Below are 25,494 nucleotides of genomic sequence, written 5' to 3' on the forward strand. Positions count from 1 at the left end.
TCGGTCCCAGCCTTGATGCACCTGTACTGACCTCACCTTCTGGATTGTAGCGGGGTGAACAGGCAGTGGCTCTGGTGGTTGTTGTCCTTGATGATCTTTTTGGCCTTCCTGTGACATCGGGTGCTGTAGGTGTCCTGGAGGGCAGGTAGTTTGCCCCCGGTGATGTGTTGTGTAGACCACACCACCCTCTGGAGAACCTTGCGGTTGAGGGTGGCGCAGTTGCCGTACCAGGAGGTGATACAGCCTGACAGAATACTCTCAATTTTGCATTTTTAATAGTTTGTCAGGGTTTTAGGTGACAAGCCAAATTTCTTGAGCCTCCTGAGGTTGAAGAGGCGCTGTTGCGCCTTCTTCACCACACTGTCTGTTTGGGTGGACCATTTCAGTTTGTCTGTGATGTGTACGCCGAGGAACTTAACACTTTCCAACTGATCCACACTGTCCCTTCGATGTGGATAGGGGGGGGTGCTCCATCTGCTGTTTCCTGAAGTCCACAATCATCTCCCTTGTTTTGTTGGCGTTGAGTGAGAGGTTGTTTTCCTCACCTCCTCCCCGTAGGCTGTCTCTTCATTGTTGGTAATCAAGCCCACTACTATTCTGTCTTCTGCAAACTTGATGATTGAGTTGGAGGCGTGCATGGCCACGCAGTCATGGGTGAACAGGGAATACAGGAGGGGGCTGAGAATGCACCCTTGTGGTGTTGAGGGTCAGCGAAGTGGAGATGTTGTTTCGTCCTTCACCACCTGTGGGCGGCCCATCAGAAAGTCCAGGACTCAATTGCACAAGGCGGGGTTGAGACCCAGGGCCTCAAGCTTAATGATGAGCTTGGAGGGTGCTATGGTGTTGAATGCTGAGCTGGTATCAATGAACAGCATTCTTACCTAGGTATTCCTCTTGTCCAGATGGGATAGGGCAGTGTGCAGTGTGATGGCGATTGCATCGTCTGTTGACCTGTTGGGGCGGTAAGCAAACTGAAGTGGGACTAGGGTGGCAGGTAAGGTGGAGGTGATATGATCCTTGACTAGTCTCTCAAAGCACTTCATGATCACAGAAGTGAGTGCTACGGGCCAGAGTCATTCAGTTCAGTTATCTCTCTGCCAATAACAGATCGTTTTCAGTTTCCCCCTCCGAACTCAGAACACTCCCAGACAATTCTAGCAAAATTCTTGTTTTAGAAAATGCTTTTGCAATTTATTTTTGATTGGAAAACAATCATAGTAAGGTACTAAATTGTTACCCTGAAATTATTTGATATTGAGATTTTAAAAACTTTAAACTTTAAAGTATACTTTATCAAACATATTTAGATGCACATTTGAATTCATCTACAGGTTTCAAACACACTCACTAGGTCAACATGCTTTAGGAATGACTGTTGTGGTCAGGCTATGGCTAAATCTTAGGTTAGGCCTTTTGTGTTAGGGTGAAACTATCAGTAAGCTGTCTCCCAATATTACAATGGCAGATTGGGGGTGATCTCTGTTCTCTGAGGCTATAACATGATGTGGCCATGTATTCTCTCTCCGAACTCTCTCCAATAATTTTTAAATTCCAAAACCATATTGCAGTTTGGCTTGACTGACATTGACACTGAAGAGTTTTTATCTGTCAATCCACATTCACAGAAATCATTAACCTCTATGCAACATGGATTTGGGGAGGTAGCCTGGCAAGCCATTTTTCTCACAATAACAATCTCTATCACACCCAAGGCAAAAAAGAGAACCAACCACAGTTTTAAACTGGACAAAAAAATTGAACCCTTCTCCTTTAAATTTCAGATGTTGTCGTGAGAAGAATGACTGAAACATTTTACGACAGGATGTATTCACCAGTTGTCAGAGCAACACTACCGCCCCTGTTGAGTTACATTGTAGCAAGCATAGCCATCTATGTCAATACAATGATGTATCAGAGGGCTGTAATTACTGTTTGTTGTTTTTGAAAGGTCTTCATGTGACGAGTTATAACATGATAACTTGCAGCAGTCGTTTCACAGCATACTACGACGAGTTTGAGGAACTCATGTATGAGCATCGAATCGAATGCTGAGAATTCATTGCGCAAGACATCTTTCAATAACTCGAAATCATTTTTCTAAACGAACGGTATGTACAATTTCAGTTTGATAAATAAGATACATATTGTAATGTCAAGTGACGTTTCCAAGCAGTCAAGTCTATAGGCCCAGGCTACATCCATAATAGAGATTTAAAAATATTTGAGAATGAGCATTTTCAATAGACATAAGCAGCATAAACCATGATTTACTGCTTTTACTATCAAGGCTGTCCTAATGTCACACTGCTATCATAGTGTGTGAGGGAGAGGGATCGCTCCTTTCAATGTCTATATTTAGTTTGGTGTGTGTAACACAAAAATGTAACATAAATGTGTTGTGCCCTCTTTACAGAGCCTTGTTGCCTTTTGGATGCCTGTCGCGACAGACTCCAAACAGACCTAATCAGAGGCCCACATTCCATGCCTGGGGTTCCGTTTTAAGCTCTAAGCCAGTCAATGATGCTAACCCCCACCACCCCTGAAGCAGAGGACAAGGCCTATTGCTGCGACTCCCCACAGAAGCTTGTGGCTCAATTCTCCCACTCATGCCTGTGATCCCCATCCCTCGGCGTGTGCGTAGCTTCCATGGTCCCCACACCACCTGCATGCACTCGGCCTGTGGGTCTGCACACACCACCCAGCTTGTGCGCACCAAGTACAACAACTTTGACCTTTACCTGCGCTCACGATGCATGTACGGCTTCCTGCGCTTCCTGCTCTACTTCGGCTGCAGCCTTCTGACCTCCCTCCTCTGGGTGGCGCTGTCGGCTCTATTCTGCCTGCAGTACATGAGCGCCCGTGTCTTCCTGCGGCTGCAGTACAAGCTGTCCGTCATCCTACTGTTGCTAGGACACCGGCGCCTTGACTTTGGGGTGCTCAACAACCTGTTTATCTACAGTATGCAGGTCACAATGTTCCTGGTGGGAGGCCTGGGCTGGTGCTTCATGGTGTTTGTGGACATGTAGCTTCTGGTGACAACAGTGACCATGGATTTTTTATTGTTTAAAAAAAATGTAACCTTTATTTAACCAGGTAGGCCAGTTGAGACCTGGCCAAGATAAAGCAAAGCAGTGCGGCACAAACAACAACACAGAGTTACACAGGGAATAAACCAACGTACAGTCAATAACACAGTAGGGGGGAAAAGTCTATATACAGTGTGTGCACTGTTATATACCAATGTCAGTACCAAAACATTACCACACAGCAGCAGTTGCTATGAAGGCGTAAGGATGACCAGGAATAGAAGGTGGACAGAATATATGGTTACACTCTGGTGCTATTTGCCTGAAAAAAGCTGATGCATACTTACTCTAAGACTTCTGTAATAACAACCCTTACTTTAGTTTGGACAATGAGGGGTGGGATGCCTCTCAAGACCCTAGAAAGGAAAACATGCTGTCTTCTGTTTGACTGGAGAAAACAAATCACGCAAAATGTTGAATTCTAAGCATAAAGGATACGTTCGTATTGGTGTTGGATTCAAATCCCTTGGTGACCAACATTCTTTTTGTAACGTTATTATTTGACACATCTTCTTTTCATAAAAAAAAAGCAACAGTATCGTGCTGTAAAGTATATGGATAAGTGAGTATGTGTTAGTGTTTGCAGATTGTGTCTTATTGATGCCACTAATATCTGCCATGGGCATGGCCTGCTGCTTGAGCTGTGTCATCGAGTCTGTAACAGTGCGAGTTAGTTACAGTGGGTGGCTTTGGGTGAAGTGGTCATTTAGTCCCTCACATGGTCCCAGAATCCCTCTCGCAGAGAGAACACTCTGTTCGGCCTCCCTCAGAAAACAATAGCCAATCACAGCCAGACACCTCCGTCTCTGCCAACCAAAACAATGGCTGTGGCTGTGTCCCAATGGCCTCCTTTACTAAGCTTCTTCCCTACACTAGGACTGATCTGATAAATATAGGAAAGGCTGTAATGATAGGATGAAAACCTATTCAGAATGTTTATCATTGTGGTCATGTGTAAAGCCTGTAGTTTTCACTGACCATATGCCAATAACTTTCTCATTGTTCATTTTAAGTACTGAAATCCTGATCAATTTCTCCTAAATTCTCCTCCTTTCCTTGTCCCCTTTTCCACAAGCCTAGGTCCTGGCCAGGAAAAGGTCTGGCCCTAGTTATAGTCACAGCCTCTGTTTCAGTACTTAAACAGTAAACAGTGTACAAGCCAAGTTTCCACCATGCTACTTTCTATTCAGTCTGTTTCAGATCAGTGCTCAATACTAAGGGAAGAAAACCATTTAAAATATTTGGGACTCGGCCCCAGTCGTTGGATGGAGTTCAGAGATAGAGAGCTCATCTTAATATATGTGCCATTATAGTGTCTGTGATAGCCAGTGAGGCTACAACCCATAAGAATCCCTACCCAGTTGACTACTTTGACCAATTTAAAATGGCGACATGGCTGAGGACTGGCATTGGGCCGAAGTGGGTACGCAGCACAACCCTGTATTGTTCTAGGATCAACTCATCAAATGCCTCATACTCTGGGGCACTCATATTTGTTAGCCTAGTTCGTATGTCCTGTTAAAACTGAAAAGAAGGAAGAATTTCATTTTTGACATACAGTTCCTAAAGGAAGTGTTCATACCTCTTGACTTATTCCACATTTGGTTGTGTTACAGCCTGAATTCAAAATGGATTCCAATTTAAAAAATGATCTCACCCGTTTACACACAATAACCCATAATGTCAGTGAAAACATGTTTTTAGAAATGTTTGCTAATTTATGGAAAATGAAATACAGAAATATCTAGTTTACATAAGTATTCACACCCCTAACTCAATACCTTGTAGAATAACCTTTGGCAGCTTTGAGTCTTTCTGGGTAAGTCTCTAAGAGAGTCTCTACTCTCTAAGATTTCCATACCTGGATTGTGCAACATTTGTGCATTATTCTTTTCAAAATTCTTCATGCTCTGTCAAATTGGTTGTTGAGCATTTCTAGACAACCATTTTCATGTCATGGATTTTCTAGTAGATTTAAGTCAAAACTACCTCGGACACTCAGGAACATTCACTGTCTTGGTATGCAACTGTCTTGGTATGCAACTGCAGTGTAGATTTGGCCTTGTGTTTAAGTTATTGTTCTGCTATAAGGTTCTTTAATATCCCAGTGTCTGGTGGAAAGCAGACTGAACTAGATTTTCCTCTAGGATTTTGCCTGTGCTTAGCTCCATTCTGTTTCTTTTTTATCCTGAAAAACTCCTGTCCTTTTTGGAATTTTTGGATTCTTTACAGGGTTCCTTCTTTTCACTCAGTCAATTAGGTTAGTATTGTAGAGTAACTACAATGTTGTTGCTCCATCCTCAGGGATCTCCTATCACAGCCATTAAACTCGAACTATTTTTAAGTCACCATTGGCCACATGGTGAATTCCCTGAGCAGTTTCCTTCCTCTCTGGCAACTGAGTTAGAAAGGACGCCTGTAGCTTTGTAGTGACTGTGTGTGTTGATACACCATCCAAGTGTAATAACTTCACCATGCTCAAAGAGATATTCAACGTCTACTTTTTAAAAATTTGTACCCATTTACCAATAGGTTCCCTTCTTTGTGAGGCATTGGAAAACCTTCCTGGACTTTGTGGTTGAATTTTTGTTTACAATTCACTGCTTGACTGAGGGACCTTGCAGGTAATTGTAATAATAATGTTAAACTTTATTATTGTACACAGACCATGCAAATTATTTTCTCCTGAACTTACACTGAATATACCATACCACTGAATATACCTTGCCCCAAGAACAACCTCAATTCGTAAGGGCATGGACTCTACAAGGTGTCAAGCATTCCCATAGTTGTGTCAAGTTGGCTGATGGTCCTTTGGGTGGTGGGCCAATCTTGATACACAAAGGAAGCTGTTGAGAGTGAAAAACCCAGCAGCGTTGCAGTTCTTGACACAAACCAGTGTGCGTGGCACTTACTACCATACCCCGTTCAGAGGCACTTTAAATATTTTGTTTTGCCCATTCACTCTCTGAATGGCACACATACAGTACACAATCCATGTCTCAATTGTCTCAAGGCTTAAAAATCATTTAACCGTTTAACCCTTCATCTACACTGATTGAAGTGGATTTAACATGTGACATTAATAAGGGATCATAGTTTTCACCTGGATTCTCCTGGTCAATCTGTCATGAAAAGAGCAGGTATTCTTAATGTTTTGTACACTCAGTGTATTTAGACTTGCCATAACAAATACAAATACTTGAGTCAATAAGACATTTCAGCTTTTCATTTTTAATTCATAATTTGTAAAAAATAAAAAAATTTAAAAAAAGATGTTTTGACATTATGGGGTATTTTGTGTAGATCAGTGACAAAATTCAGAATTATTATTTTTTTTGATTCAGGCTGTAACTCAACAAAATGTGGAAAAAGTAATGGGTGTGAATTCTTTCTGAAGCCACTGTAGCTGTACAATGCAATATATAGCCATGTATAGTAGGCCTATGGCAAGTAGGGTTGGGGTTAATTCCAAATCAATTCAGTTGAGGAATGTAAAGAATTCACATTTTATGAAATGAGAGTTGCAAGTTATTTTCACCAACATTTCAAGTCTATTCCCTGAGTTGATGGATGCCAGGTGAGTTGACCCTCCATTGAACCTGGTCGTTACTAGTTACCACACCCACAAAGGCATAATTTTGTCTAAACCCTGCCTATTTCTACAATTTATCTTCTAAAAAAATCTGATTTGAAACCTAACCTTAACCCCGCTGATAACCTTTTGTCTAACCTTAAATGAAGCCCAAAAGGCAATGTTTTGTTTAAATGAATTTTTACATTATTATTTTGACTTTGTGGCTGTGGTAACTAGTGACAACCATTGGCCCTCATTAACAACATCTCAATATATCCCGAAGCTGTTCAGAATGCTTATGTGGAAAAGTACGTGTGAAATGGACATGGTATGTTTTCGTTTCCTACGTTGCTGCTGTTATTCAGGGCATTGTACTGTACATTTTTATATTACCAAAGCTGCTTGGGAAGAGCATATGAATAAATGTATATATAACATGTTAAAAATGTGTCTGCTCCTGGTGTTTTTATTTGTGTCATTCTTTACCATGCTAATGTATTCCCTGTTGTATAATGAATACGGGGGCAAAGCTTGATGTGCTTTAGGTGTTTGCAATGTTTGTGGACTGATAATTTATGGTTTCATAGAATTACAGAGACAAATTTTCGTACAGTGTTGTATTTAGATTTTTCTCATACAATTGTTTAGTATATGGAAATACATTAGGATACATTATAAAATGTCTACAGTATTAATGATGGGGACCTTATGGTTATTAACCATTACCAATGACCATACATGTGTTTATTGACAGTGGGCGTATTCTACATTGCACCCTCTGTCGAGATACACACACTGAAAGATATGTTTAATGATTTGGTCAGACATGGTTAAGGTCAGTTGCTTTTGGAGTCATGCAACTGCACAGTTGAGATTTAAGGGCATGTTCTACAAACAGTAAATATAATAGCAGATTTTATGGAAATAGAGTAATGGATAGACGTATCAGTGAATGTAAATACATTTTGTTGTCTGGCAGTGGGTGGTATATGGATTGACTACAGTAAAACGGATACAGCAGTTAGGGGACAGTTGACTTGAGGTCATAATATGTGCCCGCAGTTGGTCCCCAAAATTATGAGCTGCACACATGCGCAGCTTGCAACTAATAGGCCACGTGAGGTAACCATGCATGTAAATGCACTCCAGAGCTCAAGTTGCGTGCTTGAGTATTAGCTAGATTTCGGTACAGTTGAACAATTAACTTTGTCGTGAATTCTGTCATTAGAATCGAGTGCATGTAAAGGTGTCATAATTTAGAGGTGCATAACGTAGAGCGCTCAATGTTTTTTTTGTATTTACAGTAAAGTACATAACATCTGAAAGACTGTACAGTAGCATCTCTAAACGCCGAGTCTGTGTCTTTAATGAAAGTGTATCGACTGTAGAATGATGTCAGTCTGCGGCTATGCGCACAGTTCATATAGCGTCCATGTGAGCGTCATTCACTTCCTGCACAAGGATACATTGGGGAGAGAGAGAGAGCAGCGAGAGAGAGAGAGCGCCGGGGGCGAGCAGGCAAGATAGGAGAGCGAGCAAGCAAACGAGGTGAACTCGGGGCCTGCCTATGCTACAGACGGAACCTGGAAACTTTACATCGCAAGAAATAAAGCTGTGCCCGCTACTGACAGCAACCTTTTATGGAGGAGCGACCATATCGGGTAAACATTTGTCATAATCGTGGTTTGATATGTAGGCTATAGTGTTTGTTTGTATAACGCATATGGTTTTGCCATGTTTTATTTCCTCGTATGTAGGCTAGATTTAATCTGCCCATCTTTCATATCCATCGCTTGATATATTAATTCACGAATGACATAGCGATATTGACATAAACTACAACAACGATTTAACTTTTTATAGTATTGTAGAATAGCCTAGACATTTCGTAGATTTTGTGATTTTGTTAGAACCGTTGATTTAATGCAACTGGATTCCTGAAAAATATAACCCGCCAGTATTTTAGACTAAAGGAATTTGCGCAGATGTTTAGAAATGGTACTTTAACAATTAACTTTATGAAATGTGGGCCTAACATTTTGGGACCACTTTTTATCAGTCAACGAAATACAGTATTTCTAACGGGATATGTGGAGCATATATCGGTCATTGCGTCGCTGTCAAGTCCACAACAAAAACGCCCCCCACTTCTTAGTAGGCTGTAGGCATTATAACACACATGTAGCCGACCTAACCACACCCCAGACATACAGAATGTTATATACAATGTAGCCTATTCATAGGTGTTGATCTTAAAGTTATGGGATCCAAATGAGAGTGGTTACACTGTGAATTTAGGTCAACTCGACTCACCGCCATCAGACCAGAATATTTTGTGGCATAATATAGGCTTCAACCTTATATATCATAGTATTTGTATGTCCTCGGTGCTACCATAATTTGTGAATCGTGGTGTACAGAAAATCAATCTAAGTCTGAAGCCTCAGGAGTAGACTATAAAGTAGGCTATGCAGCATGGAGAATAGTTTATAAACTTGGTATAATTTAACTATGATGTCCTCTTGTAATTCTGTGTAATATTTAAATGGGTCTGTAGTTGTTTAAATGTACCCTACATGCCTTAGCCTATGGAGTATACATTATATATTATTTTGTTTGTGAAGAGGTAATAGGCCATTATTGATTCAATGGAATCTCAATAGGCTACATCCTTGCTGTTTGTTGGCAAAAAATGACAGTGGCACACTAGATCAGTGCTTCTCCATGACCTGGGGTCTGACTGGCATGTTACTCACTTTCTGCTTCCCTTGAAGCCCCTGACATGTGATCAATGCCTACTGTACTGTTTGCGCCTTGCATGTGACTTGTGGCAATTTATTCATTTCCTGCTCTCTTTCTCTCTCTTCTCTCTCTCTCTCTCTCCTCTCTCTCTCTCTCTCTCTCTCTCTCTCTCTCTCTCTCTCTCACACACACACACACACACTTTCTCTCTCTAACTCTCTCTCTCTCCCACACACTTTATGTTGTTTAGTTATTGTTTGGAGATGATTTACAGCTGTTAGACCAGTACATTGCAAGATGTTCCCTCTATTTTCATCTATATGAGGTGGAATGGTGTCGGGTTGGAGGTTGGCCTCATTTGCCCCGTGTGTGTGTGTGTGTGTGTGTGTGTGTGTGTGTGTGTGTGTGTGTGTAGCTTTAACTAACATGGCTGGCATCCAACACTCCAAGTCTACAGGTTTGCCTTTCACACACAGCTCTCAACACTGTGAAATCCATCTGAGCTGTCATACCAAACAAGAGAAAGATATACAGACAGAGTGACTCCCATCTCTCCGCTTATTGATTCAAACGAAATCTATAGGCACATTGTGTGTGTAGGCGTGTACTTGGCTGCCTGCCTTCCTATATACACTACATGACCAAAAGTATGTGGACTCTTGCTCGTCGAACGTCTCATTCCAAAATCATGGGCGTTAATATGGAGTCGGTCCCCCATTTGCTGCTATAACAGCCTCCAATCTTCTGGGAAGGCTTTCCACTAGATGTTGGAACATTGCTGTGGAGACTTGCTTCCATTCAGCCACAAGAGCATTAGTGTGGTCAGGCACTGATGTTGGGTGATTAGGCCTGGCTCGCAGTCGGTGTTCCAATTCATCCCAAAGGTGGTCAAAGGGGTTTGAGTTCAGGGCTCTGTGCAGGCCAGTCAAGTTCTTCCACACCAACCTCGACAAACCATTTCTGTATGGATGGTGCATGGGGGCGTTGTCATGCTGAAATAGGAAAGGGATTTCTCCAAACTGTTGCCACAAATCGTCTAGAATGTCATTTTATGCTGTAGCATAAATATTTCCTTTCACTGGAACTAAGGGGCCTAGCCCGAACCATGAAAACAGCCCCAGACCATTATTCATCCTCCACCAAACTTTACAGTTGGCACTGTGCATTGGGGCTGGTTAGCGTTCTCCTGGCATCCCCCAAACCCAGATTTGTCCACCAGACTGCCAGATGGTAACGCGTGATTCATCACTCCAGAGAAAGCGTTTCCATTGCTCCAGAGTCCAATGGCAGCAAGCTTTACACCACTCCAACCGACGTTTGGCATTGTGCAATGTGATCTTAGGGTTGTGTGCGGCTGCTCGGCCATGGAAACCCATTTTATGAAGCTCCAGACGAACAGTGCTTTTGCTGACATTGATTCCAGAGGCAGTTTGGAACTTGGTAGTGAGTGTTGCAACCAAAGACAGACGATTTTTACACGCTATGTGCTTCAGCACGCTGCGGTCCCATTCTGTGAGCTTGTGTGGCCTACCACTTTGTGGCTGAGCCGTTGTTGCTCCTAGACGTTTCCACTTCACAATAACAGCACTTACAGTTGACCGGGGCAGCTTTAGCAGGGCATAAATTTGACGAACTGACTTGTTGGAAAGGTGGCATCCTATGACGGTACCACATTGAAAGTCACTAAGCTCTTCAGTAAGGCCATTTTACTGCCAATGTTTGTATATGGAAATTGCATGGCTCTGTGCTCTATTTTATACACCTGTCAGCAATGGGTGTAGCTGAAATAGCCGAATCCCCTAATTTGAAGGGGTGTCCACATACTTTTGTATATATAGTGTGCTTCACACAATGACACCTTTTTTTCTTAGTAGTTCCTTTATTGCTGGGAAGTCAGTGAGGGCATCGAGGTGTACTGCCAAGTTCTTATCTTCAATGTTTAACACAACATACAGTACATGGAAGGAGTGTGCTCTTTGTTAACTTTTTTTTTCTTAACCAAGGCCTTCACCGCCACACGTCTTTGAGTTGGATGGCTGCCAAGCGCTGTGATGGCGCTCAACAGCTGTATTTGTGTGTGCCGTGTCCTCAGATGCCCTTCCTCCATAGGCCCCGCACTACAAAACATTCCACAGGGGGGCCAAGGGGGGAAGTGAGAAGAGAGACACACACACACACATTTTGATAGACACGTACATGGGAAGAGAGAGAGGTTGTAGGGTTCACTCAACTGCATCATCAGATGCTTGACTGAACAGCATGGACTCATTATCATAAGGGGCGATCGACAGTAAAGGAAATGTTTAGGTTTATTTGTTACCTTCCTTAATGTTTATTCTCCAGCATTGTAGGATCCACCCACTCTGTTGCTCGACCAGTATAACTATTTTCTCATATTTTTGTACTACCATAACTTGAGTCTGGTTTTGTAATATGAATAGTCAACCTTATAGTAATGTCTAGAGAATATGTTTTATTTAACTTCCAGTATGTGGGAGTAAATGTTATTTATTTGACAACCAATATTTGAGATGAGATTTTCCCATTCTTTGTTTACAGTGCTCACTGAAAAATGCCTAGTGTTGATTTCTGTCTCTTTGGCTCCTTGGTTTAGCTAGTGCACTTGGTGAGAGGGAGGGAGTAACCATACTACAAAGGCTCTGTGTAAAAAAGGCCTAAACGGCATTCATCTGGCCTCTGTCTGTGAGGCCCTCTAGAGATGATGATGGAACAATGGGATGACAATGTGCATGGTACGTGATACAGAGCAGGCATACATTATTTTCTCATGCGTCATCTGTATGTACAGTATGTACAGTTGCTCTGGGCCAGTGGTGTTGTCACAGATCCCATCACAAGGTCAACTGAGTCCACTACACAGATCCTGTCATTTAGATGTGGAGTGGGTTCCGTCATACAGTATTGCATTGCCTTATTCTTCTTGACGTGTTTAGTTATGGGTATGGTTTCAAACCTTTTTCTCTTAGTTTTTCCTTCTTTTTTCCCATATAATATATTGTTTAAAGATTCTTGAGTGAAATTGACTGAAATTTAAATCTGTATGGCGAGACAGATCTGTATTTCCATTTGTTTCTATCCTTCAAGCCTTTTAAGCATATGCAATCAATAAACAATAAACAGGCCTACCTATGGAGCCTAACTAGTGATGTCGACGTATGTTGACTTTATTTGAACTACTGTTGACATTTTGGGTGGTAGATTAAATCAAACTGTAGGTAGTGTAGCATGGCATGGTACTTGGTTGGTCAACAGTGTTTCCTTAACTGTTAACCCACTGTACATTCTAAATGAAGACACACACACCAATACAAACACACACCAATACAAACACACACAAATACAGAGAGACAGACAAACAAGAGAGAGAGAGAGAGAGAGAGAGAGAGAGAGAGAGAGAGAGAGAGAGAGAGAGAGAGAGAGAGAGAGAGAGAGAGAGAGAGAGAGAGAGAGAGAGAGAGAGAGAGAGAGAGAGAGAGAGAGAGAGAGAGAGAGAGAGAGAGAGAGAGAGAGAGAGAGAGAGATTCATGAAATGTAACTGATTTGGGTGCTTTGGCTCATTCTGTGATTTTCAGGAAGTCTTCCAAGAACTGAGACAATGGACAGTAAACATGCTCTCCAGAACAATTTAACATAAGAGCTCATGTGCTCCTTGTTACTTAGGGCCTACTGCCTCAAGAACGTTGGAGAAACAGAGGAAAGTCATAAAGCTTCATATGCTTTTTCAGTGTACGTTGTGGAGAGGATTGACAAAGAGCTCTTGCATAACTAAAGGCCCTTTACTCTCCCCTTACTTGCTTCTCTCTCTCTCGCTCGCTCTTGTGCACTCTCTCTTTCTCTCTGTATGAGATTTCTGGTAAGTGACATGGGTTGGCCTTTGGCATAACGCCTGGCAAGATCACATGGCATGGATGTCACGGCAGTTTTGTGTGTGTGTTTGAGAGAGAGAGTGCGAGAGAGATTTTGTGTGCATTTTACTGTTCTAAGTGTTTCCCTATGAATGAGAGCACATAGCCATTGCAGCAAATTAAGAGAAGTACTAAGGGGTGGGATGATTCTGGAATTCTAATGACATTTTGATAGCCTTACACTTGCAGTTTCCTCTGTTCCCACTGTATACAAAAATTCAAAAGTAGATTTGTCTTGGTTTGGCTGAAAAGAAGTCAATAGAATCTCTTGCAACCTCCTGAAGGTTTGCTTGTAAATCACTTAAAATCACTAAAAACCATCAGTAAATAGTTTGTAGACCATTAATAGATGTTGTGTAAACCATTTGTTAATGTATCATTAGCATTTGTGAATACATACAAAACACTAAATGTTAATAATTTATTATGGGGACTTGTAATCATAGAGTACATTAATTGACATTGATTTTTGAAAAAATATAGTAATGTGTATAAAAGGTATAGCAGTCCTTCAAAAGGGAGTGTTCCCTACAGTATCTATAAGATTATGCTATACAGAAGCTCTAGGTTAGTGGTATTACTAATGTGTATCCGTCCATGGACCTTGAGGTAAAATGTAAGTTAATTTGCTAAGGGGAAAACGATACCATTGGAGTTATCTCTCCAGTGAACACTAAATGGTTCTTGAGAGTTTGTGGGCTCAAAACAGTATTTTCATTTCCCTTATCTTTTTGAGGGTCCGGCTTTCTCTGATTACAGGCTTTATCTGATTACTTCTTTAGCTCAATTATAGGCTAATATATCTCAATTACCTACAGTACATGTTATTCCCTCAGTCCCCGAGGCTTTTAAGTGACTTGACAATTTGGAATACTTACAGATGTAGGATCTTAATTTGAGCCAGTTTGCTACAGCAGGAAAATAATCTTGCAGCAACAGGACATGTGAATTATTATGTGGACTATAATTAATGGACACTTTTTGTAGGTGTTGATACATTTTTCTTTAGGACAAAGAAATAACAAACTTGTTTAAACATCCAATACACTTCAACTTTGTATTACCTGATGCAATTAAGATCCAACATCTGTATATATACACACCACACATAGGTGCATGCACACACAGGCACACTCAACTTGACAGTCAAATATATAAAAAAGTAGTGTGGCTCGATTTCAGTGTAACTTCTGCACAGTATCTTACCATGGTTTCACTTTAAACAAACTACAACTTATACATGCTTTATATAGTATACATAACATCTCTATTTTACCTTGTCAGTTTACTGAGGGCATGTGTTATTGGCTTAGTTTAGCATAAACACATTAGGCCTCACATGACGGTTACACCTGCCTTGCTCCAGGCCAGAACACGAGGTATCTGCCAAGTATGGCGGTTGCATATGCAGATTAAACTGTTTATAGGGCAACTAATGTTATGTGTAATCTATATCATCATCACAGAGTACACTTCCACTGCTATGCTGATGGTACCCAGCTCCACCTCTCCACCAAACCCAAACTCAACAGCAACAAGCAGAGGTCATGCTCATCGGTTCCAAATCCACTGTCTTCAAATGGCACAAACTCAGCATCACCATAGACGGTTTCCAGGTCCCTTTGTCAACAAAGTCAAACGCCTCAATGTCACCCATGACTGTGACCTGTCATTTGAACCCCACATAAAAACCATCACCTGGACAGGATTCTTCCACATCCGCAATATCTCCAGGCTCCGCCCCTCACTGTCACACTCTATCACTGAAACACTCATCCATGCTTTTGGCCCCTCCCGACTGGACTACTGCAACACTCCTTACTGGTATTCCCACCAAACTCACCAACAAACTTCAACTGGTCCAGAATGCTGCTGCACAAATCCTCACCTGCACCAGATCAATTGAACACATCACTCAAATCCTCATCAAACTACATTGGATCCCTGTCCAATTCTGTATTCACTTTAAGACACTCCTCACCTACATATCCCTCCAACAACCTGGCACCTACCTGGCACCTACCGACCTCTCTGAACTCCCACTCTATGCCAACTCCCACTCTCTTTGCTCTCTACTTGTCACCCCTCCATTACGCTTCTCCACCATGGGTGCCGGGCCTTCAGCTGCTCGACACCCAGGCACTGGAATAGGCTTGGGCTGAATACCATATATACAGTGCCTTGCGAAAGTATTCGGCCCCCTTGGACTTTGCGACCTTTTGCCACATTTCAGGCTTCAAACATAAAGATAGAAAACTGTATTTTTTTGTGAAGAATCAACAACAAGTGGGACACAATCATGAAGTGGAACGACATTTATTGGATATTTCAAACTTTTTTAACAAATCAAAAACTGAAAAATTGGGCGTGCAAAATTATTCAGCCCCCTTAAGTTAATACTTTGTAGCGCCACCTTTTGCTGCGATTACAGCTGTAAGTCGCTTGGGGTATGTCTCTATCAGTTTTGCACATCGAGAGACTGACATTTTTTCCCATTCCTCCTTGCAAAACAGCTCGAGCTCAGTGAGGTTGGATGGAGAGCATTTGTGAACAGCAGTTTTCAGTTCTTTCCACAGATTCTCGATTGGATTCAGGTCTGGACTTTGACTTGGCCATTCTAACACCTGGATATGTTTATTTTTGAACCATTCCATTGTAGATTTTGCTTTATGTTTTGGATCATTGTCTTGTTGGAAGACAAATCTCCGTCCCAGTCTCAGGTCTTTTGCAGACTCCATCAGGTTTTCTTCCAGAATGGTCCTGTATTTGGCTCCATCCATCTTCCCATCAAATTTAACCATCTTTCCTTGTCCCTGCTGAAGAAAAGCAGGCCCAAACCATGATGCTGCCACCACCATGTTTGACAGTGGGGATGGTGTGTTCAGGGTGATGAGCTGTGTTGCTTTTACGCCAAACATAACGTTTTGCATTGTTGCCAAAAAGTTCAATTTTGGTTTCATCTGACCAGAGCACCTTATTCCACATGTTTGGTGTGTCTGGATATCTTTAAGAAATGGCTTTCTTAATGGCTTTCATCTTCACAAAGGACCTTGTGAAGATGCTGGAGGAAACAGGTACAAAAGTATCTATATCCACAGTAAAACAAGTCCTATATCGACCTGAAAGGCTGCTTAGCAAGGAAGAAGCCACTGCTCCAAAACCGCCATTAAAAAAGCCAGACTACGGTTAGCAACTGCACAAGGGGGCAAAGATCGTACTTTTTTGAGAAATGTTCTCTGGTCTGATGAAACAAAATTAGACTGTTTCGCCATAATGACCATCGTTATGTTTGGAGGAAAAAGGGGGATGCTTGCAAGCCGAAGAACACCATGCCAACCGTGAAGCACAGGGTTGGCAGCATCATGTTGTGGGGGTGCTTTGCTGCAGGAGGGACTGGTGCACTTCACAAAATAGATGGCATCATGAGGACGGAAAATTATATGGATATATTGAAGCAAATGGTTCTTTCAAATGGACAATGACCACAAGCATACTTCCAATGTTGTGGCAATATGGCTTAAGGACAACATAGTCAAGGCATTAGAGTGGCCATCACAAAGCCCTGACCTCAATCCCATAGAACATTTGTGGGCAGAACTGAAGAAGTGTGCGAGCAAGGAGGCCTACAAACATGACTCAGTTACACCAGCTCTGTCAGGAAGAATGGGCCAAAATTCACCCACTTATTGTGGGAAGCTTGTGGAAGGCTACCCGAAACATTTGACCCAAGTTAAACAATTTAAAGGCAATGCTACCAAATACTAATTGAGTGTATGCAAACTTCTCACCCACTAGGAATGTGATGAAAGAAATCAAATCTGAAGTAAATCATTCTCTCTACTATTATTCTGACATTTCACATTCTTAAAATACAGTGGTGATCCTAACTGACCTAAGACAGGTAATTTTTACTAGGATTAAATGTCAGAAATTGTGAACAACTGAGTTTAAATGTATTTGGCCAAGGTGTATGTAAACTTCAGACTTCAACTGTACCATATACTGGGGAATTTTGAAATACAGACGGTATCATTTTCAATACCGTCCCCCCAAATATATATATACAGTATATACATTTACTTATGCACTAACCAAAAAAGTGTTAAACAAATCAAAATATATTTTATATTTGAGATACTTCAAAGTAGCCACCCTTTGCCTTGATGACAGCTTTGCACAATGTTGGCATTCTCTCAACCAGCTTCACCTGGAATGCTTTTCCAACAGTCTTGAAGGAGTTCCCACATATGCTTAGCACTTGTTGGCTGCTTTTCCTTCACTCTGTGGTCCAACTCATCCCAAACCATCTCAATTGGGTTGATTTCAGGTGATTGTGTAGGCCAGGTCATCTGATGTAGCAGTCCATCACTCTCCTTCTTGGTCAAATTGCCCCTACACAGCCTGGGAGGTGAGTTCGATCATTGTCCTGTTGAAAACAAATGATAGTCCCACTATGCGTAAACCAGATGGGATGGCATATCGCTGCTCTGCATCTCACAAAGACACAGCGGTTGGAACCAAAAATCTCAAATTTGAACTCATCAGACCAAAAGACAGATTTCCACCGGTCTAATGTCCATGGCTCGTGTTTCTTGGCCAAAGCAAGTCTCTTCTTATTATTGGTGTCTTTTAGTAGTGGTTTCTTTGCAGCAATTCGACCATGAAGGCCTGATTCACTCAGTCTCCTCTGATCAGTTGATGTTAAGATGTGTCTGTTACTTGAACTCTGTGAAGCATTTATTTGTGCTGTAATTTCTGAGGTGGGAAACTCTAATGAACTTATCCTCTGCAGCAGACATAACTCTGCGTCTTCCTTTCCTGTGGCTGTCCTCATGAGAGCCAGTTTCATCATAGCGCTTGATGGTTTTTGCGACCACACTTGAAGAAACACTTGAAGAAACTTTCAGTTCTTGACATTTTCTGGATTGGTTTACCTTCATGTCTTAAAGTAACGAATGACTGTCGTTTCTCTTTGCGTTTTTGAGCTGTACTTGCCATAATATGGACTTGGTCTTTTACCAAACCTTCTGTATTCTACCCCTACCTTGTCACAACACAACTGATTGGCTCAAACGCATTATGAAGGAAAGAAATTCCACAAATTCACTTTTAACAAGGCACACCTGTTAATTTAAATGGATTCCAGGTGACTACCTCATGAAGCTGGTTGAGAGAATGCCAAGAGTGTGCAAAGCTGTCATCATGGCAAAGGATGGCTACTTTGAAGAATCTCAAATATAAAACATATTTTGATTTGAACGTTTAGGAACAACAACGGCTCAGCCGCAAAGTGGTAGGCCGCACAAGCTCACTGAACAGGACCGCCGAGTGCTGAAGCGCGTAGAGCCCAAAAATCATATCTCCACAGTTGCAACACTCACTATCGAGTTCCGAACTGCCTCTGGAAGCAAGAACTGTTCGTCGGGAGCTTCATGAAATGGGTTTCCTTGGCCGAGCAGCCGCACACAGGCCTAAGATCACATTGCGCAATGACAAGCGTCAGCTGGACCTCTCTGCCATTAGACTCTGGAGCAGTGGAAACAAGTTCTCTGCAGTGATTAAGAGCGAGAGAGGTGCTCATGAATCATGCTTCACCATCTGGCAGTCCGACGAATGAATCTGGGAGAATGCTACCTGCCCTAATGCATAGTGTCTGAAAAGTTTGGTGGAGGAGGAATAATGGTCAGGGGCTGTTTTTCTTGGTTCGGTCTAGGCCCCTTAGTTCCAGTGGAGGGAAATCTCAAAGCTACAGCATACAATAACATTTTAGACAATTCTGTGCTTAGTACTTTGTGGCAACATTTTGGAGAAGGCCCTTTACTGTTTCAGTTTTATAATGCCCCCATGCACAAAGTGAGGTCCATACAGAAATGGTTTGTCAAGATCCATCTGGAAGAACTTGCCTGGCCTGCACAGAGCCCTGACCTCAACCCCATTGAACACCTTTGGGATGAATTGGAACGTCGTCTGTGAGCCAGGTGTAATCGAACCAAACATCAGTGCCTGATCTCAATAATGCTCTTGTGGCTGAATGAAGCAAGTCCCTGCAGCCATTTTCCAAGATCTAGTGAAACACCTTCCCAGAAGAGTGCAGGCTGTTAAATCAGCAAAAGGGGGACCAACTCCATATTAATGCCCATGACTTTGCAATGAGATGTTCGACAAGTAGGTCTCCGAATGCTTTTAGTCATGTAGTGTACATGTGACCGACTGCCTCGATTCGATCTTATGTAGCAAAATTTGAAATTGTGTTTTTTACCAATGAAAAAAGTAGATATTTTATCCAATGTAATGATATACCATTTTCAGAGCTAGAAAATTGTATATCATACACTGCAGTCGAGGAACAATGGGAAGGTAATTCTGCTTTGAAAGTTGATAAACTTGTAACCCCACTTTTGGGAAAATGGCACTTGGATGTTATGGTACACCTACTGGAGAGCGCTTCTTTGTCTATGCAAACTCAGCATTGTTCACACCCTTTTAAGCCTTAGTCCCACCCATCTCTTTAATGATTCACATTTGAGGGCATGTGCTAAACAGAGTGAGTAGTTTAGTAAACAACCTAAGATTTAAAGATTAAAAGTAGTAACCTACAATAAGGAACAACTCCAGGTAGAATTACACTTTATCTAGTGCTTGGCCTATATCCTAATCTGACCTTGGTGTAGGTCATGCTGTTCTTCACATTACCTTCTCTGGTAAACACACACTATATCAAATAAAATCTATGTTTATTTGTCACATGCACAGGAAACAGAAGGTGTAAACAGTACAGTGAAATGGTAACTTGCATACTATCAATATCAAAAACAGAAAGTGTCCAGATAAAAATATTTTTGAAATATTTTATAATTATTAGATGACTCTTACCCGACACACTTGTCTAAATTGATTGGTCATGTGAAGGAAATGCTATAACCACCCCAAAACACATCTAGCTAAGTGGATGGGTCGCTATTGTCTAGACATGTACTCATGTTCATGAAATACAATAGATGGCCTTACTCACCCCCAGACACACCTGGCTAACATGATGGGTCATGCAATCATTTGGCGAGTCTTTTGTTTAGACATGTAGCTAGCTAGCTAAACAATGAACCGGCATAATCCCAACTCATACTACTACCAATACAAACATTGTCTTAGCTATAGTGAGTAAGTGAGTAGTACACATCGTTGCACGAGATCTTCAGTTTCTTGGCAATTTCTCGCATGGAATAGCCTTCATTTCTCAGAACAAGAATAGACTGACGAGTTTCAAAATAAGTTATTTGTTTCTTGCCATTTTGAGCCTGTAATCGAACCCACAAATGCTGATGCTGCAGATACTCAAGTAGTCCATTTTATTGCTTATTTAATCAAAACAACAGTTTTCAGCTGTGCTAACATAATTGCAAAAGGGTTTTCTAATGATCAATTACCCTTTTAAAATGATAAACTTGGATTAGCTAACACAACATGCCATTGGAGCACGGGAGTGATGGTTGCTGATAAATGGACCTCTGTACGCATATGTAGATATTCCACAAAAAATCTGCCATTTCCAGCATCAATAGTAATTTACAACATTAACAATGTCTACACTATATTTCTGATCAATTTGATGTTATTTCAAAAACAAGGACATTTCTAAGTCACCCCAAACTTTTGAACCGTAGTGTATGTCTTGGTAATCTGTCTTGCCTGCATCGCTAATTCACCAAAATGGCCGAAAGTCTGCCTCTTCCTCTCTGGTTTTATTTAAATGACACAACTTTCCCCAGGTCTTTATAGCCTATCGTCTAGTTAGGCAATAACACATAAAATAATGTTTTGTGATAACTTTACTGCTATTTACATTTTGGACTATTTATACATGTTATTGTGTTACAGCCTGAATTCAAAATGTATTCAATTGAGTTGTTTATCACTGGCCTACACACAATGCCCCATAATGTCAAAGTGGAATTGTGTTTTTTGAAATGATTGGATTTCACCATGAGGCCAATGGTGACCTTAAAACAGTTACAGAGTTTATTTTTGATGTATTTTTCCTTTATTTAACTAGGCAAGTCAGTTAAGAACAAATTCTTATTTTCAATGATGGCCTAGGAACAGTGGGTTAACTGCCTTGTTCAGGGGAAGAACGACAGTTTTTTACCTTGTCAGCTCAGGAATTCAATCTTGCAACCTTTCGGTTACTAGTCCAACGCTCTAACCACTAGGCTACCCGCCGCCCCAGTTTAATGGCTGTGATAGGAGAAAACTGAAGATGGATCAACAACATTGTAGATACGCCACTGTCACGTTCTGACCTTTATTTCCTTTGTTTTGTATTTATTTAGTATGGTCAGGGCGTGAGTTGGGGTGGGCAGTCTATGTTTGTTTTTCTATGATTTGGGGATTTGTATGTTTCGGCCTAGTATGGTTCTCAATCAGAGGCAGGTGTCATTCGTTTTCTCTGATTGAGAATCATACTTAGGTAGCCTGGGTTTCACTGTTTGTTGGTGGGTGATTGTCTATGTTAGTTGCTTGTGTCAGCACAGGTCTCATTTATAGCTTCACGGTCGTTATTTGTTAATTGTTTTTGTATAGTTTGTATTCAGTGTTCAGTGCTTTCTTTTATTAAATATTCATCATGAACACATACCACGCCGCATTTTGGTCCTCCGATCCTTCTCGCCTCTCCTCTTCAGATGAAGAGGAGGACGACCGTGACAGCCACAGTACTAACCTAATTGACAGAGTACAAAGAAGGAAGCTTGTACAGAATACAAATATTCCAAAACATGCATACCATTTGCAAAAAGGTACTAAAGTACTACTGCAAATAAATGTGGCAAAGCAATACATTTTTTTCCTCAATAGAAAGTGTCATTTTTGGGGCAAATCCAATACAACACATTACTGAGTACCACTCTCCATATTTTTAAGCATAGTGGTGGCTGCATCATGTTATGGGTATTCTTGTAATCATTAAAAGACTGGAGTTTTTCAGGATTTTAAGAAATGGAATGGAGGCAAAATAGGCAAAATCCTAGAGGAAAACCTGGTTCAGTATGCTTTCCACCAGACACTCAGAGATTAATTCACTTTCATCAGGCCAATAACCTTAAACACAAGGCCAAATCTGGAGTTGCTTACCAAGAAGACAGTGAATGTTCCTGAGTGGTCGAGTTAAAGTTTTGGCAAGACCTGAAACTGGTTGTCTAGAATTAAAAACAACCATTTGAAAGAGCTCGATTAATTATTTTAAGAATATTGGGAAAATGTTGCACAATCCAGCTGTGGAAAGCTCTTAATAAGATATTTCTGTATTTCATTTTCAATACATTTACAAACATTTTAATAACAATCATGTTTTCAATTTGTCATTATGGGGTATTGTGTGTAGATGGGTGAGAAAAAAATATTGAATTCAGGCTGTAACACAAAAAATGTGGAGTAAATCAAGGGGTATGAATACTTTCTGAAGGCACTGTTGTTCTTCAGTTTGGGAGTTCCTTGTGTGCCTTCCCAGTATCCCTTAGTGGCCTGTCCTGTTTTGTCTGGTCTTTGATTTTAATTGCACTATTGATTGATGCACTTGATTTATGATTTGATGTACTGTCACTAGATTTTATGCAGGCATACTTTTATTGTAAGATGTCATTGAGTTCCCTGAACTAACTATCATGATATTATAATACATGACATTGTGACAAACAGGTTTTTCTGCAGAGCGAAATCCAACCTAAATCAAACCTCTGTGTGTAAAGTCAGATTTCAGCAGGAGTTAGCACCATTACCCCTCTCTCCCTCTCCAGTCTTGCCCTGTATGTGCGCTGTTTGTTCAGTCTGTGCCAGAGAGTTTAGTGGACTTCCAGTGCAGGCCAATGGAAAAAGCCTGCCATCTGAGGCAGCTATAGTCTCTGCTACACAGCTCCCCTAGTCCACTGCAAAAACACATGAGCAATTAGCATAGCATTATCAGATGCTCATGCCTGTCATGGTAATTTTATGTTGAAGGGGGCTTTTGTCGTTTGTCAAATCCTGAAATTTCCATCCCTAACTAAAACATTTTCCGACAAGATAGAACTGCCAAAGGGGGCGGAGTTGCAATCTACTGCAGAGATAGCCTGCAGAGTTCTGTCATGCTATCCAGGTCTGTGCCCAAACAATTCGAGCTTCTACTTTGAAAATCCACATTTCCAGAAACAAGTCACTCACCGTTGCCACTTGTTATAGACCCCCTTCAGCCCCCAGCTGTGCCCTGGACACCATATGTGAATTGATCGCCCCCCATCTATCTTCAGAGCTCGTACTGTTAGGTGACCTAAACTGGGGCATGCTTAACACCCCGGCCGTCCTACAATCCCAGGTGGTGAGGGTAAGTAACAGCATCTCCACCCCGCTGATCCTCAACACTGGGGCCCCACAAGGGTGCGTTCTGAGCCCTCTCCTGTACTCCCTGTTCACCCACGACTGTGTGGCCATGCACGCCTCCAACTCAATCATCAAGTTTGCGGACGACACTACAGTGGTAGGCTTGATTACCAACAACGACGAGACGGCCTACAGGGAGGAGGTGAGGGTCCTTGGAGTGTGGTGTCAGGAAAATAACCTCACACTCAACGTCAACAAAACAAATGAGATGATTGTGGACTTCAGGAAACAGCAGGAGGGAGCACCCCCCTATCCACATCGACGGGACAGTAGTGGAGAGGGTAGTAAGTTTTAAGTTCCTCGGCGTACACATCACGGACAAACTGAATTGGTCCACCCACACAGACAGCGTTGTGAAGAAGGCACAGCAGCGCCTCTTCAACCTCAGGAGGCTGAAGAAATTTGTCTTGTCACCAAAAGCACTCACAAACTTCTACAGATGCACCATCGAGAGCATCCTGTCGGGCTGTATCACCGCCTGGTACGGCAACTGCTCCGCCCACAACCGTAAGGCTCTCCAGAGGGTAGTGAGGTCTGCACAACGCATCACCGGGGGAAAACTACCTGCCCTCCAGGACACCTACACCACCCGATGTCACAGGAAGGCCATAAAGATCATCAAGGACAACAACCACCCGAGCCACTGCCTGTTCACCCCACTATCATCCAGAAGGCGACGTCAGTACAGGTGCATCAAAGCAGAGACCGAGAGACTGAAAAACAGCTTCTATATCAAGGCCATCAGACTGTTAAACAGCCACCACTAACATTGAGTGGCTGCTGCCAACATACTGACTCAACTCCAGCCACTTCAATAATGAAAATTGATGTACATTTTTTTTATCAATAGCCACTTTAAGCAATGACACTTAATATAATGTTTACATACCCTACATTACTCATCTCATATGTATATGTATATACTGTACTCTATATCATCTACTGCATCTTTATGGAGTACATGTATCACTAGCCACTTTAAACTATGCCACTTTTTTTTACATACCCTACATTACTCATCTCATATGTATATACTGTACTCGATACCATCTGCTGCATCTTGCCTATGCTGTTCTGTACCATCACTCATTCATATATCTTTATGTACATATTCTTTATCCCTTTACACTTGTAAAGGTAGTAGTTGTGGAATTGTTAGGTTAGATTACTCGTTGGTTATTACTGCATTGTCGGAACTAGAAGCACAAGCATTTCGCTACACTCGCATTAACATCGGCTAACCATGTGTATGTGACAAATAAAAATTTGATTTGATTTGAATCTCAACTAGATGCCCTCAATCTCACACAAATGATCAAGGAACCTACCAGCTACAACCCTAAATCCGTAACCAGGGGCACCCTCTTAGATATCATCCTGACCAACTTGCCTTTTAAATACACCTCTGCTGTCTTCAACCAGGATCTCAGCGATCACTGCCTCATTGCCTGTGTGCGTACTGACCTCATCCTGTCAGTAGAGGATGCCTGGTTGCTCTTCAAAAGTGCTTTCCTCTCCATCTTAAATAAGCATGCCCCATTCAAAAAAAAATCGAACTAAGAACAGATACAGCCCTTGGTTCACCTCAGACTTGACTGCACTTGACCAGCACAAAAACATCCTGTGGCATTCTGCATTAGCATCGAATAGCCCCTGCGATATGCAACTTTTCAGGGAAGTCAGGAACCAATATACTCAGTCAGTTAGGAAAGCAAAGGCTAGCTTTTTCAAACAGAAATTTGCTTCCTGTAGCACT

At 41.6% G+C, this 25,494-nt stretch overlaps 2 protein-coding genes across 2 annotated transcripts in view; both read left to right on the top strand.

The window, feature by feature from the left end:
- Positions 1–1,837: 1,837 nt before the first annotated feature.
- Positions 1,838–7,109, top strand: LOC139388459 (transmembrane protein 250-like). Its single transcript, XM_071135125.1, has 2 exons — positions 1,838–2,108; positions 2,414–7,109. The coding sequence occupies exon 2, from the start codon at positions 2,607–2,609 to the stop codon at positions 3,024–3,026; it is 420 nt and encodes a 139-aa protein (XP_070991226.1). The 5' UTR covers positions 1,838–2,108; positions 2,414–2,606; the 3' UTR covers positions 3,027–7,109.
- Positions 7,110–8,110: 1,001 nt separating this feature from the next.
- Positions 8,111–25,494, top strand: part of LOC139387773 (nucleus accumbens-associated protein 2-like) — a 56,323-nt gene continuing 38,939 nt past the window's right edge. Inside the window, exon 1 of the mRNA XM_071134013.1 lies at positions 8,111–8,324. The gene's annotated coding sequence lies outside the window, so the exon portion shown is untranslated. The remainder of the gene's footprint in view (positions 8,325–25,494) is intronic.

This window comes from Oncorhynchus clarkii, chromosome 29, assembly GCF_045791955.1.
Source record: "Oncorhynchus clarkii lewisi isolate Uvic-CL-2024 chromosome 29, UVic_Ocla_1.0, whole genome shotgun sequence".
Taxonomy (NCBI): domain Eukaryota; kingdom Metazoa; phylum Chordata; class Actinopteri; order Salmoniformes; family Salmonidae; genus Oncorhynchus; species Oncorhynchus clarkii.

What these genes read in the sequence shown, in the direction of transcription:
- LOC139388459 (XM_071135125.1), top strand. Translation starts at nt 2,607, where the DNA reads ATGCCTGTGATCCCCATCCCTCGGCGTGTGCGTAGCTTCCATGGTCCC.